Source organism: Acinonyx jubatus, chromosome D2 (assembly GCF_027475565.1).
Source record: "Acinonyx jubatus isolate Ajub_Pintada_27869175 chromosome D2, VMU_Ajub_asm_v1.0, whole genome shotgun sequence".
Lineage (NCBI taxonomy): Eukaryota > Metazoa > Chordata > Mammalia > Carnivora > Felidae > Acinonyx > Acinonyx jubatus.
This window is the reverse complement of record NC_069393.1, coordinates 34,427,043-34,448,053: the sequence shown is the minus strand read 5'-3', so window position 1 is coordinate 34,448,053 and position 21,011 is coordinate 34,427,043. Positions and strand designations below refer to the sequence as shown.

Here is a 21,011-nt window from a genome sequence, read left to right as displayed (position 1 = left end):
TAGAACTACCCTACAACGCAGCGATTGCACTACTAGGTATTTATCCAAGGGATACAAGTATGCTGTTTCAAAGGGGCACATGCACCCCAATGTTTATAGCAGCACTATCAACAATAGCCAAAGTATGGAAAGAACCCAAATGTCCATCAATGGATGAATGGATAAAGACGATGTGGTATATATATACAATGGAGTATTACTCGGCAATCAAAAAGAATGAAATCTTGCCATTGGCAACTACGTGGCTAGAACTAGAGGGTATTATGCTAAGTGAAATTAGAGAAAGACAAATATCACATGACTTCACTCACATGAGGACTTTAAGACACAGAACAGATGAACACAAGGGAAGGGAAGCAAAAATAATATAAAAACAGGGAGGGGGACAAAATGTAAGAGACTTTTATATATGGAGAACAAACACAGGGTTACTGGAGGGGTTGTGGGCTACATGGATTAGGGGGCATTAAGGAATCTACTCCTGAAATCATTGTTGCACTATATGCTAACTAACTTGGATGTAAATTAAAAAAATAAATTAAATTTTAAAAAATGGTTGCCTTGAGACGCCTAGGTGGCTCGGTCAGTTGAGCGTTCCACTTTGGCTCAGGTTGTGATCTCTGAGTTTGTGAGTTCGAGCCCCACACTGGGCTGTCTGCTGTCACCATGGAGCCCGCTTCGGATTCTCTGTTACCCTCTCTCTCTGCACCTCCCTGCTCACGCTCTCGCCCTTAAAAATAAATAAACATTAAAAAAATGGTTGCCTCTTGGAAAGGGAACTAAACGCTGGGGCACAGGAGTGGTAGGAAAAGTTTTCAGTATATACAGTTTGTTACCAAGTTCATTACTTACTCACAATAACTTTTTAAAAAGATAGCAAAATCACAGGTACCACTGTGGAATGCAATAGTGAAGAAAATTCAGAATCTTGCCTGGACAGTTAGGATTATCAAATTTCTGCAGGTATGATTTCCACCACGTTGCAAGTCCTTCAAAAATCACATCACCACTGCCAACTACTCTCCAGCTAAGCCTCCAAAATGAGCTTTGGGGAAAAACAGGATCAAATTTCATGTACTTGGACATCGTATTGATGAAGGCTGCTGATCGATGATCTCTAATGAAAAACCATCAGGTATAGGTGTTTAGAGTGGGATCCAAGACTCTTAGGGCTGGGATATGAACAGGTCGTGGTGGTTTTATACTTCCAGTTCTCATAGGGGGCCCTGTGAGCTGAGAACATACAGCATTTAAATATTATGCTCCTCTAGCAGATGCCTTACAGCCATCAAGTAGTCTTCTTCACAGTTACAGCTGACGGTGGTAACCGAGCGTCTCTGAGGCATTCTCTTGACCCGGCACTTTTCTCAAGTCTCTGCTAGAGCCGGCTCCCACTCCACATGGTAGCCGGCAGTCTAGCACTCCAATGGGTGGGTGAGCTGTTGACCATAAAACAGACAATTTTGGATACAGGGTATATTATATTCTACAGTCATATTTCACAAGCCAGTAGCAGTTGACAGCTCGTTTTTGGGGTGTCTTGATCTTCCTTGGCTGGGGGCAAAAGCTTCCTATAGCTGTGCCCAGGCCTGGTTACTTGACCTACTATCTTGGGGTCTGTAGCATTTCCTTCATCTCTAGTTTGACCTGTTGTGTACTTTCCACCATCCTACTCTCTCTCACTTTGTCCTCGATTAACTCCTGTTTTATAAAGCTACTTATATCTGTCCCAACAATATAGACCCTGGCAATAGGCATCCCAGTGCTTCCATTAAAAACACATACTCTATCAACAGCTCTCTAATACATACACAAATAAATCCTTTTTTTTTTTTTTTTTTTTTTTTTTGCATGAGAATTAGAGTCCTGTAAACCTTTCATCATATCTTTATGAATTTTTCCTTCAGGGAGGGGTCAGTTCAAGTTTCACATGCTTAGTAAATTCTGCTTGGACCCTCAGACCCCAGTGAGCCCTTCCTCTCTCAAGTTACCAAATGAAGACAGTAAATTTGTCTGTTGACTCAGGGGTTTCTAAACATTTCCTTCCCCTATCATTAACTCTTTTTTCAAAGGGAAAGCCAAATCTGTGAAATACCAGCTCTGGATGACAACAGCACAAATTCAGGGTGCCTGGGCGGCTCAGTCAGTTAAGTGACTGACTGATGATTTTGGCTCAGGTCATGAGCTCATGGTCATAGGATGCATCCTCACGTCAGGCTCCACAATGAGGTGAGCATGGAGCCTGCTTGGGATTCTCTCTCCCTCTGTCCCCCACTCTCTCTCTCTCAAAATAAATAAATAAACTTAAAAATAACTGGGGTGCCTGGGTGGCTCAGTTGGTTGAGCACCCGAGTCTTGATTTCAGCTCAGGTCATGATCCCAGGGTCATGGGATTGAGCGCTGAGACGGGCTCCATGCTGAGCATGGAGCCTGTTTAAGATTCTCTTTCCCTCTCTGCCCCTCTCCCCCACTTGTACTCTCTTTAATAAATAATTTTTTTTTTTTAGGTTTATATATATGAGAGAGAGAGAGAGCAGGGGAGGGGCAGAAAGAGAGGAAGAGAGAATCCCACGCAGGCTCCACACCATCAGCGCAGAGCTTCACGTGGGGCTGGAACTCATGAACCGAGAGATCATGACTTGAGCCAAAATCAAGAGTTACTGCTTAACCGACTGAGCCACCCAGGCGTCCCAATAGAATGTGCTGGGTTTTTTCTTTAAAAGAAAAAAAAAGGAAAAGAATGGTACAAACTCCAATTCCCTTTCCCCTACCCCTGAAGAAGTTCAACCTGCCAGTTTCAAAACTACAGGTTTATTCCACCAACAAATGTTGTTGGCTACTTTTTCATGTCAACTTCCCAGATAGATTATTAATTTCCTATGGGCACAGATCCTGTTTTATTGACCTAAATTCAACTAGTATTTCAGCATTATGTACCAGCTACTGAACCAGCAAGGGTAGAATACTTTCATATCTGGCCTTTGATACAACCTAGGAGATAGGCATTTTTTTGGTCTCCATTTTACACATAAAGTTAAGAGGAGCTGGAAGAAAAGACCTTATTTATTTATTTATTTATTTAATTTTTTTTTCAACGTTTATTTATTTTTGGGACAGAGAGAGACAGAGCATGAACGGGGGAGGGGCAGAGAGAGAGGGAGACACAGAATCGGAAGCAGGCTCCAGGCTCTGAGCCATCAGCCCAGAGCCCGACGCGGGGCTCGAACTCCCGGACTGCGAGATTGTGACCTGGCTGAAGTCGGACGCTTAACCGACTGCGCCACCCAGGCGCCCCAGAAAAGACCTAATTTAAACAGCAGCAGAGATGCAACTCATGCCCAGGTCCTCAGAGTCTAAATCCAGTACCTTTTCTATTCCATCAAGCAGACTCTAGGGTCTGTCCTGGATTATTCCTTCCCAGAGTTCTCAAGAGAGACTAGCTGGGGCCACCACTAGAGAGGCTACAATTAGTAGTGATCATGAAGACAAGTTCAGTCATGGATCAAGTTCATATGGTCTATGACAATGCTTAGTGTTCCAATGACACCATGGTTCTAAGCTACCGAGCTACCCCCAACAGCTGTTTTCCCTTCTTTTCCTGTTTGTCATTATTTCCAAAGCTGACCTGCCAAGATGATGGCATCTTCCTAACATAATCTACAATTAAACCAAAACCAACCAGACAAAAGCTTTAATCTGTCCAAGAATAATTAGCAATTTGCTTCTCTTTTCTCCCTCTCAACTTAACCTACAATTATTCTATACCTTCAGGAAGATCACTTTTCTTCTCTAGTTTACACAAAAGAAAGGGGAAAGAGCAAATGGCTTATCTAAAAGACAATTAGGAATCAGTAAATGCCCGGGACTAGATACCATATTAAGATTTAAAGTTGCTGGGCCCAATCATTCACAAAAATAAAAACTTACTGTATAAAAAATAGACCATCTGCATTAGGAATGCAAGACACTCAAAGAAATGACTGCAATCCAACTTTCAAATGTTTTATTTTTAGTGTTTTTAAACATTTTAATACAACAAAGATATAAAATAATATATATTAGTTAAATCTGGATTTAATTTAGAATCAAGATATTTACTTATATACAATACTGTGCTTCAAGGTATGGCTACCACAGGAACGTTCACATCTTCAAGTAATACTAGTTTTTCTGTGGATAGAGTGACATTTAGGTAGTGTTCTTAAAACAAAACATGCCCACTTTAGTTTAGCAAACTAATTTTGCTTCCCCCGCTCAGTACCAGTTTCCACTTCCTTTGTTCCATATCAGGAATACTTCAATTGTCCTAATAATCCATAGATTCTCTCAAAAAAAATTATTAAAATTAAGCATTTTTAAGATGACTAACTAATAAGCCAGTAGTTTATACTGAAACAGACCTGAAATAACAACAAAATTATCATAGTATTCCTTCTCCCTCCACATCAGGCACAAAACATCCTTATGCTTAAACATGGAGTACACTGAATAAAAAGTCCATTGGCTAATTTAGGGTAGAACATATTCTAAAAACCAACCTTACCAGTAGCTGAATTATGGCTTATAGATTTCATAGATATTTTTATTGAACTTGATGCAAAATAATAGGCCACATTTAAGTTACTTGAAATTGGTGGCATTCACTGGGTGTGAGGGGTAGGTGAGAGGGGAGACCAAAACCTACTTTCATCATAATTTCAGTCATTCAGAGCTTCTCAAACACAGAGAGGGAAAAATCCTCAACCTCTTTCCTTTCTCACTTGTCATGTGAAGCAGTCTGACTTTTGATGTTACTAACAAGTCACCTCTACAGAGGTAAGGGGGTAATTCAGGCTACACTTTTATAAGTGCACACCATCTTAACCACCGAGTAAAGATGGCATTAAAACTGACATGCTTTGTTGGCTTTGAAACTATCTAAATGAAACCAATCCTGCTTAAGAAAGCTATTGGACTATTCTAAAAGAGAACTTTCTTGTCTCAAATGCCTGAATACCTTAAAGAACTGACACACGACTATTACTATAATTACTTTTTTTAAGGGATAACTTAGGTCTACAAAGACTATCAAAGAAGTAAATTTATTAGATCACAGAGTTTAAAACAAGAATATGGTTAACGTTCTCAAGCATTTTAGAACATGAATCCTTAAAAAATGTTTACTATAAAACTAATGATGAAATTGCCTTTTGCTGAATACACTGAAAGCAGGTTAGTGTTATGAATATGACTTTGAAATATAAATAACACTTTCCAAACAGATGTCTCTAAAACAGACTTTCATATAAGCTATAAAAGGATTTGGCTCCTCAGTTTCCATTTACAAATTGTAAGATTTTTGAAATTCTAAGTAACAACACTCAGGCAGGTACAGGGTAAGAAAGAGCCACTTGTGGTGTGTGTAAATCATTACACAATCAGCAGGTCTTTCAGTCAACAGGTGTTTTGTTGTGAACAGTCCACATTTCTTCAGCTGACTGGTTCTAAGATTACCTTCATTGCTTTCTGATTACGAAAAAAATACTTAATCAGATATGGAAGCTGTATTTTTACCCCAGCAATTCTGACCACAGAGAGTTATGGAAAGGATAGGCATTTGAGAATTTTGCAGCAAAGCCAAAAAAGGTTTCTCCCAAATTATTCAGTAATAACAATAAATGTGCCTTCTTCAAAATCTCCTACTCTCTACTAACTTCAATTACCCTTCAGTTAACAATGTCCTGCATGGACTTAAAAAAAGAAAAAAAGACAAAAAAGGCTACACTGTCCTCAGGAACATAGAGAAATGCATTGAGGACTTTCAATATAACCTCCAGTTTGCATTCCCCAAACCAAAACCTTCTTGGTTCCTTCTATACTGAACTTTCAGTATTTTATAAGCTTTCACAAGCCTGCAACTGAAGACAGGGCAAAAAAATATATAGATCTAAGGCATGTAGCTTCTCCACCTAGCCACATTCATACCCAAAATGTGAATATAAATACCACCTTTCCAATGGTTTAGATTTTAACAAGAAAAAAAAAATACAAAGACAAAATCTGGAGAGTTTCTGGACAAAACAAAACAAAACAAAACACAACTGTAATATAGGTTTCATATTAAAAAAAGAAATGGAAAAGAATTTTGTGTCCAAGTTTTCCAAGAAAGAGACTTGGAGATGATGAATTTATGTAAACACTGCCTTGTATTAGTTATAAATTATAAATCTAGCTTACCTTTTCCTCAAATCAGATATGATAAATGCAAGGCTGAAAACTTATTTTACAATCCTCATTGCAGTCTGCTGTTAGGCACTCTGCAAAGTTAGTTACAATTTTTTTTTTTTTCTATTTTGTTCTAGAATAGAATCCATATAAAGGAAAGAAGACTGATGTTAGGAAATTTATCATTAAGTAGCTATCTAACATTCTTGAATTAATGTTGCCACAGATTTTCTTCAAACATTTTTCCAAAAGCTAACATTAAGTCCCTCCCTAGCTAAAATACAGTCTTGCTCTGTCACTTGGAAAGAATGCTCGTTACACATAATTTGACCTCAAGAGTCATAGGAAACATCCTCCACCTTTCATGATTATGCAGTTTCCTTACATGAAATGTTGGCATTTTTGTCCCTAGCATGTAAAACAATCAACAATTTAAGATATAAGATTCTAAAGTGTGAGTTTTAAAATCATAACAAAATTTGAATTGCCTTGTGTCATTTCTCAGGTGAGAAATAAGATATAATGTTCAGAGTAGACTCAAATTGGGGTAATTCAGCACTGGCTGAAACTTGTTTGCGTAATATTCCTTTCCTGCTCACTCCCTTCAAGCTCCTCTGTACCTTATACAGGGGTGGGAATAGGACTCAAAATGCAAAAATAAAATATTTCACCCACATGACAAGCAGATTTCAGCTAAGTGGCCTAATTTTAGACCTCAATATGTCAGCACTTTTTCCAACTCCTTGTTTTAAAATGGAATGTAAAAACTACACACTTAATTTTCCAAGTGGCTAAGCTCAATCAGTTGGGGCTCAAATTCCAATTCCATAACCATTCTACTGTCATAACTATTAAAATCATTAAAAGCAAAGTAACAAATGTTATCACAGGGGTCAGATTACTTATGGTACTAAATTTCTAGTGTAAACAGTAACTAAGTTATATCACTTCCTGACTGCCAAATTAAGACAAAATAGAAAGAATGTATGTACAAAATTGTATTTAAAAATGAAAAACAACAAAACCTTTTTATATCCAAATATATTTGAGACTGTTTACTTCTGATGGCCAAGAATGACAAATAAGAAACCAAATATTGTATAATGCCTGCAACCTGTTATCATTTCTTTTCAGAAATAGAAAAAATATTCTTTGCATGCAAACCTCCCTACTTAAAGACATCAGAACTTTATCTAACATTTGGTAAAACACTCCACTATTTTACTCATTAAATAACATCATTAAATAGCATAAAATTGGGTTGTCATAAGTCTAACTAACAACTACAGCACAAAGTTGTTCCAGGTACCTACCTCACTAAAATTAAGCCAATTTGATTTTTATGGATGCAGCCACTTTTCCCTCAAAAATACTGACTGATGGTCATACTGAGCCCTCAGAACAAAATAGGAACTGCATCTTGTGTTTTATCTTTGGTGAAAAATGCCAGTACCATATTTGTACTCAGTTACCTCATGGATAGCCCCTTTCATTTTCTTCTTGTTTCAGGCATCCTGGCATGTTCAGTATACTTTTCTTAAAGATGGTTCAGGAGGCAAAAATTATTTGTTAGTAATACAGATTACTTTCTAGAGTTGCAATTTTCAAGAATACAGAGATCAGTTCAAAGAACAAATACTGCTCACTTGGTAGGGGTTTTTCCCTTGAAGATATTAAGGAGCTTAAAAAAAATTATTTCTTGACTAGAGTCCTAATGAAATTACAAACAAACAAACAAACAAAACCACTTTCAACCAGCAAATTGCTTAAGTTCAACAAGCCAGTACTCAACAGGTAAAGGTAACAATCTGACTTCAATCACAACATTAAGTTTGTTGAAAAAGAAGGGTCAGGAAACATCTACTTAAACTTAAGCTTCCTATTCAAACAGATATGTAAGGACTCTTGATTGTTCTTGATTTCTATAATCATAGCCTTGCTCAGAATATGAACTTTACTTTGTCAACATATAAGCCCAAAAGCAAGGCATCCAGGAACAACCTAGGGGGAGAAAGCAAAGTTACTTACTTTCGACAACTACTATATATTTAATCAAGAACCCATTACAAAGGTAGTCTTTATCCAATTAATCTTTTCATTATTGCTGGTTTTGAAAATGGCCAACAATATTCATTAGGTACTGTACCATTAACATTGCATTCAAAAAAAGAAAACATGGGAAACCAAATTCTTGCTCTCCTACTCTGCTGATATGCTCTGGTATTGGCTAGAGTATGGTAGTACAAAAAGAGTCTTGTCGTGATATAAAAGGCAATAAACACATCAATGGAATAATGTTCATGGGCAGCCAAAATGAAGAAGATTCCAAAGAGGTTGAGAACCCAGGATAAAGTGTGCAAGAAATTCCAGCTTCTTGGTGTATCTGGGAAAAGGACAGAAACATCGTTTCAAAACCACATTCCTTCTAGTGCTCCTAAGTCATGTGTTTCTTAGATCAGTCTGTTCCTTTCATTCTTCACAGAACTTGACACCCTTCCCACATCCTCCTCTGCAGCCAGTTATCTAATATGCATGGAAGCATTAAAGAGATACTTACATTCAGTGACAAAGAAATTCAGCATAGTTAGGACGACTGTGTGACCACTGAACATGTAATCTCCGCAAGTGTGAACACCAGTTAGGGTCATACCAAAGCCACTCCAAATGGCAAAGGCCCGGCGCAGTTTCTCCCATACACTGCCATATACCTATAAAGAAAGCTACAGATTAGAGAGGTAGGAGCTTCTGAACATCTACTCCCATTGAAATTCAAATGCTGAGTGACTTAGAAATAAGATCTAAACGAAAGCAACCAGACTCCCAGTCTAATTCCAGACATCAAGAAAGAGTGGTCAGAAATATTCTGGTAATTACATGAAATCAATGTAATTCAAATTTCTCTACTAGAAGTTCCTTTACAGTGAAAAGGTCACTATTACACAAAATGTTTCCAAGTTTTAATCCAATAATACAGTAGTATTTGCTGGCTGTTCTTGTCAACAAGAAATAGGCTATGACAGTGACAATGGCTACCATTCAATGTCTATTCATTTTCCCCTTCTTAACTGGTAACAGAATTTCAAACACTGCATTTCCTATCCTCCCTTACAGGCTTGGTGTGGTTATGTGACTAAGTTTTATACAAATAAGATGTAAGTGGAATTGTAAAAGATTTCTGGGAAGGCTAATTATAAAGGAAGGAGACAACAACTATACAGGAGAGCAGAAAGACAGAAGAATCATGAGTTGTGGTTAATTAAGTCCATACAATTACACATGACCCACTTTCAGATTTCTCTTATGAGAGAGAATAAACCATTTGTTTATTAAACCATGCCACCTTGAATTTCCTGTTATTTAAAGCCAAATCTAATCCCAACTCCCACACATAAGCTTAAAAAAGCAATCCATTTTGAGGAAGAGTTTGAGTAAAGGTCACTTTTTTTTAAAGGCATTTAACACATAATAACAGTACAAAAAATTGCTAGAATTTAGTGTGCATTTACTATGTGTAAGGTATACTGCTAAGTGCCTTATGTGTTACTGTATTTAATTTCCACAACAATCCTATGAAATGATTCAATTGTGCAGATGAGGAAACTGGCTTAGAGAGGTCACACAGTTAGTAAGTAACACAACGAGGATGTGAATCTTTGTTCACATGTGAATCCAGGAACACCCATTCTAAAGTCCTAAGTCTTAGAATTCCACTCTACTTGCTAGATGGGGTGCTGCCCAATTCATCAATCATTTAATAAAGCCAGTTAGATTTAAAAAAAAAAAAAAAAAAAAGCAGGGCAGGACAAGAAGAGGAATTTATTATTAGACAAAAGGAAAGAGAAGTTACTAAAATACACATGGTTTGGTTCCTCTAAGCCCTCTAAGAAGAACAGCGTTGGAGATAGTACTCTTGTAAGAGTAAGAAATTAGGCAGTGAAGCACAGAGACTGCTAGGAAAATGTATCTCAGCCAGGGACAGGAAAAAAATGATGCCAGTCAAAAGAAAGCAATCATTTCTCAGTTACTCAAGTCTCCCTATCCCTTCCAATTTTAAATATCCCAAATATTCTTCCAGAAAAATAAAAATTAAAACATAACAGACTAAGATGCCTTGATAAGACAAGGTACAAAAATCTGCTTTAAGTAGTTCTTTCCTTAGAGTGGGTCCATTGCTACGTTTCAAAAACAGGCAGGTTCTTGGTTCTGTCCCTAAACCTCCTACTTCTGGGAATGAGATTTCAAGCAATTACTTTATTTCAATGAAAATGCCCTATGGAGTTCACTGTAAGGGACTTGATTGCTAGTTACTATCACCTTAACCTTCTATTTTTAACAACTGCAACAAATAATACAGGTCAATAAGTAGGTTATATTATAATTTAAAGCAATTAACAGTATTTAGGGCAAATTTGAATAGAAATGTCCACATATAACTAACTGGTAATGAAAAACAGTCATTAGAGACAGAAAAAGGGTTATCCATACTATAGAGGAATGGTACCTAATTTATTTTTGTAGTACATGTTGTAGCACTATGTACATATATCATTCTCTTTAGTGGCTGACCCAACAATTAAATCCCTCAGCTACAGGAAATTCTCTTTTCAGTGTAATAAGCTTATATATTTCTTTTTAAAAATCTCTTCTAACCAATTACCATACTATTTGGGGGAAATTGTTCTATCCCTATTTCACACCATGTACAGAAACAAATTCAGAAGAGTAAAGATTTAAATAGAAAACATAAGACCTTAGAAGTCTCATATCATTATCTTTCATTAATCAGAATGACAATGACTCTAAAAATTGATAATAAGTAGTGCTGGCATGAGAGTGGGAAAACTGATATGCATACAGTGTAGGTAGTAGTGAAAAATTTGTCTTTTCTGGTGAACATTTGAGCAATATCATCACTATTTTTAATGTTCATGTTCTTTGAGGTCATAATTCCACTTCCAGGAATTTACCTTAAGTAGATGTTTAAATAAGTGAAAATACATAAATGCACCAGGATGTTTACAAAGGCACTGTTTATAAAGAGTAAGATTTGGAAACAACATAAATGTGTATCATTTGGAAACTGGTAAATCATATAATGGGACACTGCAGCTATTAAAAAAATGAGGTATAACCATATGCATTTCTTTAGAAAAAAGTAATTAACATTAAATAAAACATAAGTTAAAAGAACAATATCTGCAATATAATCTCATCTTTTATTTAAAAAGTATAAACTTATGTGAATGTGTAAGCATGCTTAAAAATAGTCTATGTGGCTATATACCCAACTGTTAATAGTATTATTTATGGGATGGGTGAAAGAGGAAATTATGTGAGCTTTTACTTTTTTTTTTTAATGTTTATTTTTGAGAGAGAGAGAGCGCGAGCCCGATGCAGGGCTTTAACTCATGAATCGTGAGATCATAACCTGACCTGAAGTCTTTTTAACCAATTGAGCCCCATGTGAGCTTTCACTTTTCAATTTATATATTTTCAGAAAAATAAAATATTTCCTTTACACGAAATCCTAAGGGTCATATTAACCTTTCCCCCTTGCTTACTGGTCAGTGTCCTAATACCTAGAGAAAGTTTTGTTACCCTTCAGCTCAGGGCTGTATTTTTAGTTCTTGATCTCCTTTGGCTGCTTAATCTTCCCTTGCTGGCATTTCAGCTATTTACATTGCAATAGAAGACCTGACAATTATGTTTTACACTTTACAAAGAATATTAAAATAACAACAAAGCTGTTAACACATACATTTGAATATTAGGGAATACATAACTAAAGCATGGAAGTTTATAATAGTAGGATAATAAATTCTTTTGTCCAAATTTAATGAGTCTCAAAGGCCAATTTTGTATAGTATAGGTGGTTTTCAGGTTTTTAAAATTTTTTGTTATCTGGGTTTTGTTGTTGTTCCCATCTGCATAATCTCTCCTCTCTCAATTTAATCAAAAGAGAAGATATGTCTACAATATAGCAAAACAAGCTACAAAGTTTAAAACAAAAACAATAAATCAGCCATTATTTAGTATAGTATACCCCAGGAAAGAGTAAAGTTTAGAACAGAGTTTAGAATGCTTTAAATGGAATATGGTCAAACTGCAAAACTTTTAAAAAAGGAGTGATGAGGACACTGAAGGGACCAGAGTCATGTCGTATGAGGAACTAACGATGTTCAGTATAGTGGGAAAGGGAAAATGACAATTGAAAGAAACTTGTTTTCTTTTCTTTCTGTGTTTGTTTATTTTTGAGAGAAAGAGAGAGAGAGAGAGTACGAGCAGGGGAGGAGGGGCAAAGAGAGAGGGAGACACAGAATTCAAAGCAGGTCCCAGGCTCTGAGCTGTCAGCACAGAGCTCAATGTGGGGCTTGAACCCACGAGCAGTGAGATCATGACCTGAGCCAAAGTCGGACACTCAACCGACTGAGCCACCCAGGCGCCCCAAAAGGAACTTGCTTTCTATAGCTTCACGGCACAGAACCAGTTTCAATGGACTGATGTAACAGGGAGGTAGACTTTGGCTTAAGATTACTACCAAATTATTTCTAGAAATCTATAGAGATCTATAGATCTAGAAATCTATAGAGATTTCTTACAGATATTGAAAATACTTAAAAGCACATTTTACTATTAAAAGCAAAATCTTAGCCCTATTACATATATGGTGCCATCAACCCACCAAGAACAAAAGGAAAGAATGATGAAGAGGTAGCAGGCTACCTTTCCAGTACACTGCAGGTGCTGTCCTGGCACGGAGAGGGAGGTCACAAACATGGTAAAGCAGCGAAGCAAGAACACAGTACCCATCAGACTACAGAGCCTTCGAAGAAGTATTGACCTGTGAACAGAGTGACCAAAAAAGAGAGAAAGATCAGAAGAAAGCAAACCAAAAAACTCCAGGCATCAAGTGTTTACTTAAAGGAAGAACAGACAGGAAAACCACTAGAACTAGACTCTTTGAAGAGGACAGAAATTTTAGAGAATTCTTCAATCTAAAGCATTGATGGAAATGCTCTATAACCGCACTAATAAGGTATCTACATGTGGCTCCTGAGTACTTGAAATGTGACTAGTACAACGAAGGAACTGAATTTTAATTTTATTTCATTTTCATTAATTTAAATAGCCAGATGTGGCTAGTACCTGCCATGTTAGACAGTGCAGACCTAAGAGCATCATTTCATTGATAAGAAAATATGGCTAAGAGAAGGTTAAGGAGCTAGTGAGAAAGAAGTAAGACTAGTACCTAGCCTGATTCTTAGCTTAATGTTAGCCCTGTTATTCATCTATCGCTCATAAATTATTTATTTTATGAGAGGTAAAACTAAACACATGATTCTGGGGAATTTTTTGCTGATTAATAACACCGTAAATTGGTTACCGATAGTAGCTATCTAAGAAACATTCTCTAACTTCTCCTAAGTTAAACGTAAGGTATAAAATAATAAGTCTTTTGGGGTGCCTGGGTGGCTCAGCTGGTTAAGTGTCTGATTTTGGCTCAGGTCATGATCTCATAGTTCATGAGTTCAAGCTCCGCCTCCGGCTCTGTGCTGACAGCTCAGAGCCTAAAGCCTGCTTCAGATCTGTGGCTCCCTCTCTCTCTGCCTGTCCCCCACTTGTGCTCTGTCTCTCTCTCTCAAAAATAAACATAAAAAATTTTTTTAAATACTGTTTTTTAATACCAAGTTTTATATTAAGTAAACTTAAAATTTTGAACTGCACTGTAATATCACTTGTACTGTCATATTATTTTTTTAAATGCCTTAAACCAAAACAGACTATAAGATTCTTAAAAACAGGAATTATGCGTTACACGTTTTTGAAATGCTCTTCCCACCCTCAAAAAAGCATTGAACACAGGTTAAGACATCTCAAATTTTAGTGTGTACACCTGGGATGGAGCTTAGGCATCTACATCTTAACAAGAAGCCTGGTGAGTCTAATGAAAGTAGTGCAAAGACCACATTTTGAGAAACACTTTCTTTGACAAATTAAACATCAAAACTTGCATTTAACTGGCCACTGCTATGCTTTGCTAAACCTACCACAGTTTCCTGTTTTGAAGAGTGGATAAATTCAAATTCACTGGGTCTTGTGAGTCAAAGTTAAATCAGAGAGCACCAGTGATACACATGTTCTTAAATCACCTCTGGTTTTAAGCAATTCAGAGTTAAAAATATTGCTGGAAAATGGGAAAGAATGAAGCACAATACAGCCTGAGAGTGTGACAACAATAGCAATCATCAACCTTTCTTTTCACCTTCAAAGTGATGCAATAACTGCTGCTTAGGAACTGAAGCCCATCAGCGGTTTACCTCAAGCACTTCCTGGTGAGGAGAACCGATCAAAAATTCAAGAAACTGTCCCTATTTCTCATCAGTGTCCAAAGACAACATATAGCAGATCCACAAACTTTAGAGTTCTTTAAAATTTTTCTTCACTATGCCTTTTTACTTAAATAATTTCCTCTCACTAAAGTAGGAAAGAAGCCTCCCTTATACTTTTTTTTTTAATAAAAATTTTTTTTCCTTTATATTTCTTAGTGGAAGTGCCAAAGAAGCACTTTCTCTATTCATCAATTTCCTACACCATCTTAAGCAAACCACACTGGCTAGACAGATGTGCATGGTGTGCAAAATAATCCCTTTTCTAATGAGCCTCCTGCAAGCAGAGAACAATGTCTTCCATTCAAGCACTATCCTTGTCCAAAGACCATCTTTGGAGGAGTTTCTATCCTTCCACAAAAAGTGATATTTCCTGTTTGTTTCCAAAGAAAGTTAAAGCTAGACTGTTAACGATTGGCTAATGGCCGAACATTGCCAACTCTGATCTTTGTGTTCAGAATACATTCAGAATGTAACTAAATATGGAGGTATTACCTCATGGTGACTTTCTTGTTGATCAAACCCAAAACATTTTCCATAATGGCTAAAGGAAATTAACAAGGAAACTACAAAGGGAGAAACAAGGTTTGATGAACTTTATCCAAGACAGTAAAAACATTTTGTCTTTTAATGGAATAACTGAGGTACCTGTGTTTGTGGAGAAGAAGAACCAGGAGCCAAATATAGCACAAAATCATGCCACATACTTCTGTCATGGCAAAGGCCCATGGGATTCTAGGAACACTGAAAGAGAAAAAAATTACATTTCATACTGACAAGAAGTGCATGTATGTGACACCTTTTGCAACATGATACTCTTCAAAATTTATTTCTATAACTTTTACCTCTTTTAGGAGAGGATATTTAAAGAACCTGGGGGAAAGATCTGTTTCATCAAATATCTCATTTATCAAAACTTCTTTGCTGTTTTTGATTCCCAATTAATGGTTCTCTGTGAAGAGGTGACAATCCTTTTCTCCCCCCCCCCCCCCCCCCCCCCCCCGTAGAATGGTAGACCTGGATACGAAACTGCCCACAAAAATCAATGGGAAAGGGTTCACCTCCTGCATGATGTGCTAACTGCAGAATCCAGACAATTGGGGCTTGAACTTGACTCTTTTCTCCCTATAGCAATTTTTATTTTTTAATTTGGTTTTGTTTTAGAGGCAGTAAATTGTTTTTACTCCTTTTTCTGCCCTCCTTTGTTTTATATCCTTGTTTTCTTCTATTGTTTCCATTGACCCCTCTTTCCTCACGAAATCCACAGCTCCTGTGGTTATTCACTAGTAAAATACATGTCACATTTCCTAATTTAAAAAGAAAGAGAAAGGGGCACCTGGCTGGCTCAGTTAGTAGAGCATGTGACTCTTGATCTTGAGGTTTAAGTTTGATCCCCATGTTGGGTATAGAGATTACTTACAATCTTAAAAAATAAATAAATAAAAAGAGTGAAGGAGGAGAAAGAGAAGACAGAGGGGGAAAGGAGGTAAAGGTGGAAATGAATTAGTGCAAATATATCATCTCCAAGTGATCATCTTTTTTTTTTTTTTCCATTTATTTACTTTGAGAGATTCAGAGAGCGTGAGCTATGGCGGGGTAGGGGGTAGGGTGGGGAGAGAGGGAGAGGGAGAGAGACATAAAATCCCAAGCAGACTCAACACTGCCAGCATGGAGCCTGATGCAGGGCTTGAACTCACAAATTGTGAGATCATGACCTGAACTGAAATCGAGTCAGGCGCTTAACCAACTAAGCCACCCAGGCACCCCTGATTGTCTTATTTTTATTCTTTGTACATTTCCACTAAAATTTTTTGTACAATGTATTAATTTTATAACTAAGGAAATAAACGTATCTTTAAAAATAAAACATGAAATCTGAAAGAAAGGTATTAATAGTTTTATCCAACCAAACCTTATTCAAAGTGAAGAGAATACATCATCTTTAGTCAGGGACTTGTCATTTATTACCTCAAAAGATTCCTCTTACGTATTTTTAATCTATTGCTGCCTTATTTATCTCGCATTACTAGGGGAAAAGGTTATCACATATCAGAAATTTTTAAATAAAAGAAAAATTCCTTTAAAAGACTTTTAACTATATAAATTTTTAAATGAACATTTAAAAATAATACATATGTATATATGTGTGTATGTATACATGTGTGTGTGTGTGTGTGTGTGTGTGTGTATATATAAAATAATTTTACAATGTTTAGGATGAAAATACATTTCTGCCCCACCCTCTACCTAATTCTTGCTTCCCAGAGGCAATCACTTTCACTCTTGTGTTTCATTTAGCATTATATCTCTTAGTCAGCTCCCACAGTCCATTTTCTCTCCCCTATTCTCTACAGTTTCACAATTTTTTAAAAAATAATTTTTGGCTTTTACTTAAGTTTCTAAACACCATTTGCAGCTGAGTCAGTAGAGAACAATAATTAAATCCCTTTCTTGTAGAAATTCTTATAATTCTCTAGAGCTAAAAAATCTTTCTTTCTTTCTTTTCTTTTCTTTTTTTTTTAGTTTGCTCTGTTTCTTATGTGCCTATCATCAATTCAGCTTCAAACTATTCTACCAATTCAATTTTTCCTTTTGGGGAAAGCTCTCTAAGAGCTCTTTTTTTTTTTTTTTTTTTTCAAATTTAGTAGGTTTGGTCATGATCCCAAGGTTTGCCTTTCCCAGAATGGCATATAAATGGAATCACACAGTACGGTTGCATTTTCTAGTCTGCCCGTATGGCTCTTTTTTTGAAGTAAAACTCGACTTTCACCTTGTAAACTCCTCTTTTCTATATTAGATTCTTTGTTTCCTGAATCCAAGTACTCGTCTTTTTCAGTTTACTCTTTAGTTTTGATTGTTTCCTCCATTCGTTTTCTGAGAAAGACAGGCTGAAGGACAGCTTGTTTTTAATGTTAGATTTATTGAGGTTTAATTTACAACCCAAAAAATTCATCCCTTTTAGCTGTGTAGTTAGTTCAATGAGGTTGACAAACGTATTTGTCAGTCATGTAACCACCGCCACTATAAAGATATAGAATATTTTCATTACTCCAAAAAGTTCCCTTGTGCCCCTCTGTAGTCAACCCCCTCTCTCACTTCTAGCTCTGGGGCAACAAGTCAACTGATTTCTGTCCTATATAGGTTTGCCTTTCTCAGAATGGCATATAAATGGAATCACACAGTATTTATCTAGATACCTTTTGTATCTGCCTATTTTCACTTAGTATATTTCAGATCTACCCATATATACTGCATGTATAATTCTTTACCCTTTCTTTATCTACAATTTCCTTTCCATTCACTGGTTGATGGGTATTTCGGATATGTAATGGATATTTGGATATATTCAGTTTTGGGTGGTTTTGAATAAAGACCACATACAAGTCTTTGCATGGATATATGTTTTCATTTCTCTTAGGTAAATACTTAGAAGTGAAACTGTTAAGGGTTATGTTAAGGATATGTTTAACTTTTTAAGAAACTATCAAACAGGGGGCGCCTAGGTGGCTCAGTCGGTTTAGTGTCTGACTCTTGATTTCGGCTCAGGTCATGATCCCAAGGTCATGGGATCAAGCCCTGTGTCAGGTTCCATGCTGAGCATGGAGCCTGCTTAGGATACTCTCTCTCTCTCTCTCTCTCTCTCTCTCTTTTGCTCCTCTCCCCTGTTTGCATTCTCTAAAATAAAAAACAAATTATTAAAAAAACACCACAACTATCAAGCTGTTTTCAAAGCAGTTCTGTCATTTTGCATCTCTACCAGCAATGTATGAGATTATTAGTTTCTCTGAATCCTCCTCAGGCGTTATCATCAATTTTTTTCATTTTAGCAATTCTAGTAGCTGTGGGATTGGAAAGTAAATATTTTGAGACTTGAAAACTTAAAAATATCTATCCTTGGGTCTATCAGCAATTGCACTACTAGGTATTTCCAAAGGATACAAAAATGCTAATTCAAAGGGGCATATGCACCCCAATGTTTACAGCAGCGCTATCAAGTCAAATTATGGAAAGAGCCCAAATGTCCACTGACTGATGAATGGATAATGATGTGGTGTGTGTGTGTGTGTGTGTGTGTGTGTGTGTGTGATGGAATATTACTCGGTGACCAAAAAGAATGAAATCTTGCCATTTGCAACAATGTGGATGGAACTAGAGTATATTATACTAAACCAAATAGGTCAGAGAAAGACAAATAGCATGATTTCACTCATGTGGAATTTAAGAAACAAAACAGATGAACATTGGGGAAGAAAGGGAAAATAAGATAAAAACAGGGAGACAAAGCATAAGAGACTCTTTACAGAGAACAAAGTGAGGGTTGCTGGAGGGGAGTAGGTGGGGGGATGGGCTAAATGGGTGACGCTCATTAATTAGGAGGGCACTTGTTGGGATCAGCAATGGGTGTTACATGTAAGTGATGAATCACTAAATTCTACTCTGAAACCAATACTACACTATATGTTAACTAACTTGAATTTAAATTAAAAAAAAATTTAAAAACTATCCTTCGGTCTAACCTTATAACTAATTGGTAGTTTGCTTGGACTGAGAAAGTTAAAGGTCTTGTCCTCTAGCTTCCACTGTTGCAAAGAATTTGATGCTATTTAGATTTCCAATCTTTTCTATGTTACTTGTTCTGTCTCTTAAGAAGCTAAATTTTAGGGGGCACCTGGGTTGCTCAGTAGGTTGGGCTTCTGGCTTCAGGTCAGGTCATGATCTCACAGCTTGTGAGTTCAAGCCCTGCATCGGGCTCTGTGCTGACAGCTCGGAGCCTGGAGCCTGCTTCAGATTCTGTGCCTCCCTCTCTCTGTGTCCCTCTCCTACTTGCACTCTGTCCCTCTCTCTAAAAAATAAAGATTAAAAAAAATAAATTAAAAAAAAAAGAAGCTAAATTTTAGGATCTTCAGCCTAAAATCCAGTGTTATAAAATTTTCCATTTCTTATTCAGTGGGCCCTTTCAATCTGGAAAGTCACATCCTTTGAATTCAGGAAATTTCCTTTATTATATCCTAAATAATATCTTCCCCTTCATTTTCTCTATGTATTCTTTCTAATACCCTTATTTGTTCACTGTTGGGCCAAATGGATTGATCTTACTTTTTCTCCTCTACTTTTCATTTTTGTTCTACATACAGGGCAATTTATCAAATCTATATCCCAATTATTCTGGATTTTAAATTTCTACTTTCATTTTTAATTTTCCAAAAGCTTTTTTTCTTCTGAATTTTCCTTTTTTATAGCCTACTGTTACTGTCTCATAAAATGCAACATAACATCTCATCTGTGAGAATATGGTTTATTTTTTGAAGTGTTCTTATGCTATTTTGTGTTTCCCATGTTGCTTTTTTCTGTTTGCATTGGTCTTTTGTCCTTAAATGTCTGATCATTCTTGACCATTCATATTTGACAGTGAAGCACTAAAAAAATAATTTGAAGCTCTGTGCGCATAGATTGAGCTTCTCACATTGTGGGTTTCATGGTAGAGTGATAAAGGGGTCTGGTTGATGAGATAGGGATATCTCCCCTACCATTGTATCTATAGTCCTTTTCTCTTGTGTAGGTTTTCCAAGGAGAGGGATCTGTTCTCCTGCTGAGATGACTGGTGCTGGGAGGGAATGGGGATAAGAAGTCTGGCTACTTAAGGAAGGGAGCTAGAAGTTTCAGTGATCAGTATGTAAATTTATAGTAATCACCTTGAACACATCTAGGTACCTTTGTTCTCATGAGTCCAGAGTCCCTCACATTTAACTACTCTGGAGACTATACCATCTATCTTCTGTTGGAATAGAGCAAGTCTAAAAGCTTTTCAACCAATTCTCCCATATTTGGCTCCTATTTGTACCTGGTTGTGACAGATACCTGGTGCCATCTGTTTAGAGAGTTTTTCTGGAGCTCTGCAACACAAACTCCCCTTTTGGACATTGCTAGCTCCGGTTCCTAATCTTATAATAGGCCTCAACTTCCTATTTTCCAAATATTCATCATTATCACTACTTTTGCCTTCATAGGATTATAGGGTTCCCCTCCATCTCCTTTTTACTGTTATTTTAGTGGAATGTTGTGAGGAAATGTTTTTTCAAGATCTCATTATTTATTTTGATACAAAGTTATCTAAAATGCATTATACATGTACATACCTCTTTTTTTCTAGATAAAAATTTAACTGTGGTAATTATTACCATTACTTGGTAATAATCATGATTATGAACACTGATTATTACAGTGAATATGATAATGACCTCAGGATTACTGAGAAATGAAGGTTAAGCTCCAGGCTAGAGTAGTTTTTCCATTATTTATGTTTGCTTTTTATAGTGCTTCTGGTTCTTCTGTTACTAGTATGGCTATCAGCTATCCTTTCTCACTGTTTTAAGTGGGCCTGCCTATAGAGGCATCCCTATCTCCTAATTTTCTGTTTAA

General features: G+C 36.7%; 1 protein-coding gene across 5 annotated transcripts in view; it reads right to left on the bottom strand.

The window, feature by feature from the left end:
• Positions 1–3,988: 3,988 nt before the first annotated feature.
• SAMD8 (sterile alpha motif domain containing 8) overlaps positions 3,989–21,011 on the bottom strand; it is a 50,692-nt gene continuing 33,669 nt past the window's right edge. For 4 of the 5 annotated variants that reach the window (XM_027062331.2, XM_027062334.2, XM_053207658.1 and 1 more), the window contains 4 exons: positions 15,240–15,335; positions 12,928–13,045; positions 8,762–8,912; positions 3,989–8,587 (listed from right to left, as the gene is read on the bottom strand). In XM_027062331.2, coding sequence (XP_026918132.1) covers positions 8,283–8,587; positions 8,762–8,912; positions 12,928–13,045; positions 15,240–15,335 — 670 coding nt within the window. In that variant the 3' untranslated portion in view covers positions 3,989–8,282. The other variant, XM_027062335.2, reaches the window with a different exon arrangement.